Source organism: Hydra vulgaris, chromosome 03, assembly GCF_038396675.1.
Source record: "Hydra vulgaris chromosome 03, alternate assembly HydraT2T_AEP".
Lineage (NCBI taxonomy): Eukaryota > Metazoa > Cnidaria > Hydrozoa > Anthoathecata > Hydridae > Hydra > Hydra vulgaris.
In genome coordinates this window covers 14,987,660-14,998,302 of record NC_088922.1, presented here as the reverse complement: position 1 = coordinate 14,998,302, position 10,643 = coordinate 14,987,660, and the positions used below count along the sequence as shown (strand labels likewise).

At 28.5% G+C, this 10,643-nt stretch overlaps 1 protein-coding gene across 1 annotated transcript; it reads right to left on the bottom strand.

The window, feature by feature from the left end:
- Window positions 1-2,159: 2,159 nt before the first annotated feature.
- LOC100204248 (group XIIA secretory phospholipase A2) lies at window positions 2,160-10,400 on the bottom strand. The gene is made up of 3 exons (XM_065792437.1): window positions 10,141-10,400; window positions 5,563-5,630; window positions 2,160-2,759 (listed from the first exon to the last, which is right to left on the bottom strand). The coding sequence occupies exons 1-3, from the start codon at window positions 10,286-10,288 to the stop codon at window positions 2,457-2,459; spliced, it is 519 nt and encodes a 172-aa protein (XP_065648509.1). The 5' UTR covers window positions 10,289-10,400; the 3' UTR covers window positions 2,160-2,456.
- Window positions 10,401-10,643: the final 243 nt, after the last annotated feature.

The window sequence follows — 10,643 nt, the reverse complement described above, 5'->3', positions numbered from 1 at the left end:
TGAAATAATTATTAAAGTTGAATATTTATATATATTATTAAGTTGTTTTATTTTCAAAAATTGGATTATGAGATTTTTAGCAGCTAAGATAAAAATAACCAAGCTCACAATGAAAAAGTAAAAAAAAAAACTGTTTGGGAAAGTTATTTAATTGATTGTTACAAACAGTCAGCTTGAGCGGTTTCTCGGTGACAAGACATCAAGGTCTTATATGAGTTTTCCGAATCTTTATTCTGCTACCTTTCTTTATTTTCTAACGAAAAACTTTATTTGTAATTAATTTATTTTCTAACGATATCTTTATTTGTAATTAATTTAAACTAATGTAAGATTTTATTTTACTTATATTAACTAAATATTCATAACTTAGATTTGTATAAAGATTGTAATAAAGAAAAAAAGAAAGAAAGAAAGAAGAAAAAAAAAAAAAATCACGTAAGACAAAGAACAAAATCTTTTTTAGATTAATAAATTTTATTGTGACTTATTTTTGCAGATTTTAAAGAAACAAATATTTTATATATAACGATTGTATTAAAATTTTTTTTTAATGAAAAGTACATGATATAACATGTACTTTTCGTTAAAAAAAAGTTTAAATACAATTGTTACATAACAAAAAAAAAGTACATGTTGACTGTGTTAGATTTTAATGAATAATCAAAAAGTGAATACACATTTAATCTGAATATTCAGAAAATATAATAAAATAATTTGTTTGGTATGTATGATACTTGTAAAACAAACACAAATCGTCTACTTTAAATTTTACAGTTTTTAGTAACTTGTAGGCCAATTAAATAGACATTGAAAAATTCCCCTCCTCTTTAGGGATGGGGTTTGCAAATTATGTTTAGCCTCAAATAAATTTAATTTGCACCTCCTTATGCTAAGCAAACAACAGGATAAAACAATTTTAGAAGATTTTGAAAGAAAATTATCATAGTTGCTACTTAAAGTTACAAAAAAAAAACTAAATATCAAAAAAAGTGTTTTTCGAAGAGGGCATTCTAATATTATTATAATCTGCTTCACAATATTTTACCTTAAAAGCGTCTAAATAAGACATAAAAACAACTGTCTAAATAAGACATAAAATTTTACCCATTAATTATACAATAACTTTTTCTATTTGCAATATTCGCATATTAAATGCCGTGCATTTCATATGCGAATATTGCAAGAAAACAATTGAAGATAAACAGAACAGCTGCTTCTCCCTTAAATGTGTTTTAATTTTATATTTTTAAAATTTCAATGCTTTAGATCTAGTTCATTTCAAGGAGTTGTAATTTACAAAGTTTTGCCATAAGTCGTGTACTGTAGGCAAATATGTTCCATACTTTGAAATTTTCTGTCCTCAAATTATTATAATGTGTTATGTTACAGGTTGGTACAGAGGAGAGAAGCGAGCCATTGTTTGCTATCCCGAATTTAGCAATTTTGCTATCCCACGAATTTGTTGAGAGCCGACGGGCCACTCAAGCAACTGCTACTTCTGCATGGTTAACCCAAAAATCGTCGCACCGTCAAAAATTCCCCTCAGATCGTTTATTCTGACATACCTTCTTAAATTACCCAAGTACCACACAGCTCCTATCAGCCTATTTCAACTCCTTCTGGGCAGCATCAGCCATCTTCAGGAGGCAGCAGCAAGTCAGATAGTAAGATTTTCACAAAAAAAAAAAAAAAAAAAAAAAAAAACGAGTTTTCTTCGTATTTTGTCTGTGACGTGTCGTGCAAGCAAAGTTTGTGCTTAAACAAAGTCATCTTTTCACATATTTAAGACATAAACAATTGAAATAAAACACTTAGAAGCTAGGAACAAAAATTGTGTTCCATAGTGTAATAGATTAATGAAGACATAGGAAAGGACCAAACTATTAAAAAAACATAGATATAGCGGCGAGTAGGTTTTACTTTGTGCTTATTGACATGTTATGTTAGTGATCCCTTTAAATTTGCTAATGAAATCCTTCTTGTTTTAAACAAAAAAATAAAAAAAATAAAGCGAGTGCCATCTTTTATATGAAATAAATAAATTTTATTTAAATCGAAAATGCTAAAACCCTAAAATAGATTAAATTTTCTATTTAAACAGGCGATAAAGTTTTATTTAAAAAATGATTAAATTTTTAAGATATTGAAAGAAAAAAACATTTTATTCAATTATAAATAATTAAAATGCATGATAATACACATAAAATAATTAAACATTAAAAAATAAACGTTAGGCACTATAAATACAGTTTTAGTCATGTAAAATGACAGAAATAAAGTCACTATAGAACTAAATTTTTTTTCTTTCAGTTTAATTTATTAAAATTGTTCGTTTAAGACATTTAAATATAGTTTATTGGTTAAATTAGTTACCTAATTTACCATTTTACCAAATCATTAACAAATGCAAACAAAGCATTAAAATAAGGTAAAAAAAACGTCATAATATCTAACAACTACAACTCATCTTGCAATAACTTTACTTCTGATTTCGACAATGTTTTGCCGTTGCACAAACAAGCATTACGCTGTGCCTCGATAAAAAATGCACATCCTAATCCCGCTGTTCCTCCATAGAACATATCTGCAACTCCATTACATTCTTTGAATTTCTCTCCCTTGGTTTGCTGTTTGCAGGATGTTGATAAGCATTCTTTAAATACTTTGTCACATTTGTCTCTTTTCTCATTACATGTATCATAGCATTCGTCATGCTTGTTGCAGCATGATGTAAATCCAGGATATTTGCTAACATCGAGCTAAACAAAAAAAAAGAAATAATAATAATAACTATATATACATTATTAGACGTAAGGCGAAATATTTCTTGACCAAAATTTTTATTTTGAACTATGTATAAGTTAATTTTATTTTCTAACAAATTCATTTAACAACTCACCAAGACTGCGAGTAACAAAGATTAAAGCAGCCCCTTTTAAAGATTTACTGTCGGTTAATTCGGTTGTTAGTTACTAATATTTTTAAAAAGCAAGAAAACAGATCTAACTTATATATCTTGGATAGCAATCTTCTTAGTGGTGGTATTACAATAAAAATAGTCCTGATCTGCAAAGCAGTTATATGTCAGGAGAACATCTCTGTCAAATTTAAATAAGAAAATGGCATTTCATGGCTTGAATTAACGCTAAAAAATCTAATAGCGAAAAAAAAAAGTAATTTTCCCTCATCCCTGGTCCAGTATTGCGGTAAGGAAAGGGGATTGCGCAGGGGAGCCGAGAGCCTTCATGTTGCCTGGGACAGCAAGCCTGATTGACGTCCCTATTCTTCCTAATATTTCCTATATTATCAGTGAATGATCTTTTTTTTAGGTACCTTTTTTTTGTTTGGGGTCCCTTGGACATCTGCCGCCCAGGACAAACTGTCTTTCCCCCCTCCCTTCTCAACGCCCCTGGGGTTATGTTAGTATAAAATTTTTGTAAATTAGTTCGTAATGGTGATTCTTTTAACATAATATCTCTCATATTTAAATACTATCTTATGATTTTCTTGTTTATAGAGTTTGAAATAGTGTAAATTACTGTTATAATTTACAGCTTACAATTTAAAATTTTATAATTTAAAGTTGTAAGTTATAATTAAAAGTTTAAGTTGCAGTTATATTAAAATGTTATATTATAATGAGCAAGTAACGTATTTAATACTATTACAATATTACTTTTAGCAATTGCTTTTACTTAACATATTTAAAAAAGTAAAAAAGGAAAATTAAAAACGCAAATATTACAATATTTAAACCACTTTAATTAGGCAGTGAGATATTTTGCAAAGACACGCCCCTGACGAGTGGCATTAGTGCAGTTCTCGGGCTCTCCGAAATGTCATTGGTGATCACAGTGCATTCCTGAGGAGGCAGATCATCATTCGTCCACTACAAAATTCTAATTGGTTATTATGGCACCAACATTTTTTTAATTGATAATTTTAGCCATGGTTGCCATTAATAAACCAGCGGATTTATACTGACTTGTTTACTCATAGACCATTGTTTTATCATTTGCTTAGGATGACTAGAGTGTGAGTTATTGTTCACCCTATCCCTGAGTCCTAAAGTTTTATTCCTCCTACAAAATAGTCTTTACATTCATTTATGATTCTTACCCAATGACATCATCTACAATCTACTTCTATTTTCACATCTCCCAGATCTACGTAACTGAATGGCTCCGTTGGTCACTTTTTGCGATCATTGTGTCACATAAACAATAAATATATTCTTTGTGGCTGGTAAACCCCAACTTTTTCCAATGTACAACACAACAACAAAATGGACATTAGCATGCTGGATGTGGTTACGGCACTCAATAACCTAATGACTACACTGACACTCACGCACAGATTCATTCGGAAGCTCCACAATGCATGTCAGATTAGCACTCGCTGACTATGTGCTTGGATCTAAAATCTCACTCCATAGCACATCATTCCACACCAGCACAGGGCAATAGCTCTTTTGGCTAAGAGTGATGGCTTGTGGCCTACGGTGACTAATGTGTGCATTCGATCAATTGAAATCCATTCCGTAGGTCTAAAGTCTGGCTCTGATTAGCTCATAACCGCAAGGAGTGAGTGTGTTTAGCTTTCTATTCACCTGACTTGTAAGTGAACGAAAACATAGCAAGACCATACTAGACGGCCAAACAGTACATACTAATGCACTACACCACACCTGTAGACATCAACAGTCTCTAAAATCAGTATATCAAATATTTGTTCTTTGTTACATATGATTTACACACAGACTGACTAGAGTTTTAATTGTTTCTCCCCCTGCCCCGAGCATCTAACTTTGTTCTTCACCTTCACAAAAGTCTTACATTTTATATTTTACTATTTTTTTTTATTCAATGACACCATCTACTAACTGTTTTTATTATCACATCTCCCAGGTCTACATAACTAGATGGCTCCGTTGTTCACTTTTTGTGATCATTGTGTCGCATAAACAAACAATTATTACAATATTTAAACCACTTTAACTAGTTATAGAAAACTATTTAATGCTTATGCTGACGATAGAACACATGTTATTTTTAAAGAATATTGAATTGTTATTGTAAAAAGCTCTGAAAACAACAATAAAGCAATACTGCAAAGTTGTTTTGATAAAAAAAAATGATAATATTTCTATTCAAAAGATAAATTTAGTGTGATGTACTTTATGACCCCTAATAAAAAACTTAGACAAAAGCATTACTTTCAAGAACGAAAAATGCTGAAAAAATTACTAAATTAGAAAAACAAAAAAAGGTAAACAAAACCCAAAAAAACAAATCACGAAAATACTTTTTTAAGAAAAAACAAATCCCAAAGGTGTGAAAAGCAGTCACGATTAGTGATTTGCTTAATTCGACGCCTGCAGTTCAGCAACATGTTTTTATATTTTATTAAAACACTTATAATAAGCTGTTAAGGGTTCAAAGGAACAAAAAAAAAATGCATAAAAAAAAAATAATATTTATAAATAAATTAATGAAACAATTTAATAATAAAATAAAGAAACAAATTACATACAAAAAAAAATTTAATAATACTATTTCTTACATTCAAACCTGGTACTCCGCACCCATTAGAAGATGCTACATGAGATAGATTAGCATTTGGAACAACACCTGGATTATACAATTATATAATTAAAACTATATACATAATTAGCTGTAACTAGTTTGCTTTGGTTCTGTAGAACCAATAGTTAAACTTCTTATTAAAAAATTGAATCAGATGTTCTTTCAGAATCAATTACATTTTGAAAATGAAACAACAGTTTGATCAAGCAATATTAAATTATTTAACAAAACAATTACTTTATAAACAAAAATAATGTTTTCCTTAAGAGGCCGGTAGAGGTGAAGTTTTTACCATAACTAAACTGCTATTACACTATTAATTAATCGTAAAAGTAACTATCTGACATAACTTGACTGAAAAAAGTCATTATCTTTTGAAAACAAATGAAATAATTTTGACTTGCTGTGCAAAAGTATTGTATCTAACTACCATCTAATCAATTTCAACAAATCAATTGCTACTTGTACAAAATTTTTATTTTATTTACGATAAAGTGAAATTACACAGGTTTATAACACCATAAGTAATAAAATTATAAAGAAAGAGATAAAAATATTTCAAATCATTTAAACAAGGAAAAGTAAATCATGACTTGCTCCACTTACCTCACTAGATAAACTTGAACACAATGACCTCACTTAAAATATTCCAAGTGCTTTGTTTTTTATAAATACCCAAAATATTGAATGAGGAGCATTTTATATATTTAAGTTATTATAGTTTTGACTTGAGCAGTTATACTTAACTAGATATAGCTTTAATTGATCACCATTCCAGCAATATCAAGCTAAATATAATGGCCTCAAGTCAAAACTGTAAAAGTTTGAATATATAAAATGTTCTATATTCCACATTTTGAGTATTTATAAAGAACAAAACATTCACATTTCCAGAGTATATAAAAAGATTTGAATTCAACTTATTTTTTTTAATGTTACTGTTTATTATTTTTTTAACTTATTGTTTTTAAAGTTAATGTTTTTAATTCACCTACCCGAGGCTGAGAAGGCCACTACAATCGAAGTACTTTAATTGAGATTATAACCCTATCTTAACTCTATAACTCCAAAGCACAAACCTTGAAGCACATAGCTGCTGCGTGGAGAAACAAGTTGAGCACAGTACTAATACCAGAGACATGGCAGGGACCGAATTAGCAAGAACAGCAAAAGTGATTTAATAGTTTTCATTAGGAAAAGAAAAATGTTTGATTATTTTAAATTAAAAATGTTCCCCAGAATCCTCAGATCCATGCTGAAAATAAGGCTACTGTTAGTAACATTTTCAATATTGCTTACAGCCTAATTATATTTAAAAAAAAAAACACAACTACTTTCAGATATAAAAGCAAAGTTTAACTTCAGAAAATGAAACTAACAGTTAAACTAGTGTTGTTATCGACTTCAACTAAATTGACTAGTCAAAAGTCGAATTTAGTCAACTTTAAAAAATTAAATAGTCGATTTAATCGACTACGGATTTCCTACTAATCGACTTTCATAGCATGTTAGGATTATTTATTCTTAACTTAACTTTCGATTATGTATTTTATTAATTTTTTCTTTTGTTTATTCCATGCTTGTGATTTTCATAAATACTTTCATATGCTCTAAGCTGGCTTGCGGCATGGGGGGACCGAGCCAGCTTAGATTAAAAGTTAACAACTTCTAAATGTTATATATGATCACATTGTAAATATGATTGTAAATACTTTTTAAAATATAGCAAGTTAAAAATATATATATATATATATATATATATACACACATATATATAAATATATATATAAATAATTTATACCCATTAGTGCCACTTGATAAAGCAACTGTTACAATTATTGATATGCTAAACAAAGATAAACATGATTTAACGAAATGAACTAAATTATCTTTAGTAGACGTTCATAAACTAATTTATCTCTGTATTAGTAAGTGTTACATTTTATGGGAAGACAAAATATATATATTCTAAAAAACTTTGGTCCAATAGGTCTATCCATAACCGTCGTCATGTCAGAAGCATATCTACAACATTAAATCTAATGCTATTTAACAGGCTTTAAATGTCAATATTTCACCAAAAACTTATAAACGTTACATCAATGATTGCCATGGTCAATTTACTAATTTTGATGACACAAATTCTTTTTTAACACTTTTAAATTCACAAGATAAATCTATCCAATATACATGCAAATACAAAAATGCTTAACACCAATAAAATTTTTAAATGTTTTTATTTCAACCAATCGCTCCCTTCACAAATGAGTTTTCCATATACCGTAAGGATGCAATTACAAACGTACTTAGAAAATCGAAATCATTTATTTCACCGAGTATTGCAGTTAGTATTTTTAAAGGTTTTTTAGCTAGAGCATACACAATTTATTCAGTACATAATATTCAAAATAAAATCAATTTTCTTATTAAGATTTTTACTGAAAATGCACATTCCTATCAACATTATTCAGATATTGCTAAAAATTATAAATATTCCACAAATCTATCTTATTCTCAAAAAATTGATATCAAAAATCTAGTTATTTTACCATTGGTCCCAAAGTTAAGTCTTGTTTTTAGAAGAGAAATTCATAAAGTTGGCGTTAAAACAGTCTTCTGTTTTGGTAATCCCTTGATCAATATACTTTGCCATAATGAACTACCTCCGAATAAATTAGGTTTAAACTACCTCCGAATAGTCATCCAGTACAATACACAGAGTGTACCAGCTTGATTGCACATGTGGTTCATGTTATATTGGTGAAAAACGATTTCCATATGAATTCAAGAGCATAAAAATAATGTTACAAAAATCAACTAGGATACATCTGGAATAGTAGAACATACACAACATTGTAATGGTAAAATAAACTGGGAGAACCCTAACTACACAAGAACAATTTGTGAGGCCATTGAAATACGATGTGTATAATGTTCAGAATCTAAAGTAAGCATTTTAAATCGTGACAATGGCAATTCGGTGATTCCGTGACTCACCATTGGAAACCACATTTTATAAAGTTAAAATTTTTTGAATATCTAAGATTGCAATGACATCATTTTGTTATGTTCATAATTTTTTAAAAAGTGTTATATATATATATATACACACTAAATTTGTAAAAATGGCAAAATATTATATAGTTAATGTTCTGGAAGCCATTTCTAATTAGGCAAAAGCAGCTTCACTATTTGGATCAAAATTAGGCATCTAATGTATATAATATCATTGTAATAAGTATTCAAGGCAGTCCCAAAATGATTAGGGTCTGGGAATAGATTGTCCCCTTATTGGAGAGGCTTTTCTCTCATATTGTTTTGCTTCATTATTACTTAAACAATATGATATTAAAAAATAGAAAACAAACATGAATTACTTTATTATTTTTATTAAAATTTATTTAAAAAATCAAATTGTTCCTAAACTTTGCCTAAATTGACTTTTAGTCAATTTAAAAAATGTATTACTCGATTTTAGTCCACTTTAGAAAATATTAGTTGATTTAGTCGACAGACTAATATTTAACAACAGTAATATTTAACAACAGTAGTTAAAATATTTTTTCAATAAAAACATTTTTTTAAAATTAAATTACCAAAAGTTTTTTTAGCAAAGTCATGTAGCTTTAACGATTATTACGTTATATATATATATATATATATATATATATATATATATATATATATATATATATATATATATATATATATATATATATATATATATATATAATTTAACAATGTTCCCAATGGGTTAAAAATTACAAAAATTCAAGGTCATTGAATTTCGGGAATTTTAAACCCATTTGGAATTCTGCGGTACATGCAGTGCCATTGGGCTGGCCAACACCCTACGTATATATATATATATATATATATATATATATATATATATATATATATATATATATATATATTGCTAGTCATACACACCTACAAAAACTCAACTATTTTTTTTGTACTAACTTGTACAGATAATGATTACCACTTTTAGATGTTTTATTTTCTTGCATGGAGAGATTTTGCTTAAATACACAATTCTCTGTTAAAATTTTAATTAAAATACAGCACACACAGCTTAACGATATGCAAAAATCTAGTAAAAAACAAAAAAATTGACTAAAGGCAGTTTTTCTATATAACTGTCTGATATAAATATCAATGATACTGCTTCAACAGAAATGATACTTAAAACTATATAGGATACAACTATAAATATTTTGCATGTTGTTTCAATAGGACAATGAGCGATAAGAAAGAGTTGCTGTAAAAATTGAAGCTGAAAAACAATATAGTTTTAGCTTAAATGAATTTTGGAAAAAGCTAATACTTGATAGTTAAAATTACAGTTTGGTTTTTCTCCCTATGTTACTTGAACTTCACAGAGTTCTCGCCTTCATTTGAACATCCATATTGACCATTTTAAAAATCTATTACTGCATGATGATAAGTCTCAGCACTTCAAGTCAAAACATAAAAATAAATCTTTTTTTTTTACCTAAGTTTAAAAATCACAAGTAAAAAGAAATGTGTTACTACATTTAAGATTTCTTACCTCCAGGGCATTTAAACTCACAAGTACTTTGACCAGAAAGTGCTGCAAATATTTGAGCTAAATCTCCAAGTTTAAAATCGCTATTATCTAGAATTACTGTTGGCAAGTAAAGTAACGATATAACTAACGAAACTTTATGAAAAACCATAATGGTATAAGTAAAGTCGATTTACACTACAAGAACAAGAAGAAAAAGAAAATAAAAAGAGAAAAAAGATAAATATTTAATAACCGATACTGTGGCTCGAATTTCGAAAGTATTTAAACTTAAGATATAACACGTGTCAATAAAGATACGGTTGGTTTACAGAGCATACAGCCACTAGTTACCAGATTTCATTTAAATTTTTTTATTTACACTTAGTGGGCGGCGCTAGTGAGATTGGCACGCTTAAATAAGACGAATCTGTCTTATTTTGACAGATCCAAGGATGCATGATCCTATGACCCCCCTACCAGAAACTAAAAGTTCTAATATATCTAAGAAATGGAGGACCTTTTTT

Bases quoted from the DNA above. Each gene is read 5' to 3' on its own strand.
- LOC100204248 (XM_065792437.1), bottom strand. From the start codon at position 10,288: ATGGTTTTTCATAAAGTTTCGTTAGTTATATCGTTACTTTACTTGCCA. The intron at 5,631-10,140 runs GTAAGAAATCTT...TGTATAATCCAG, and splicing joins TGAGTTTAAATGCCCTGGAG to GTGTTGTTCCAAATGCTAAT. The intron at 2,760-5,562 runs GTAAGAAATAGT...TTTTTTGTTTAG, and splicing joins GCGGAGTACCAGGTTTGAAT to CTCGATGTTAGCAAATATCC.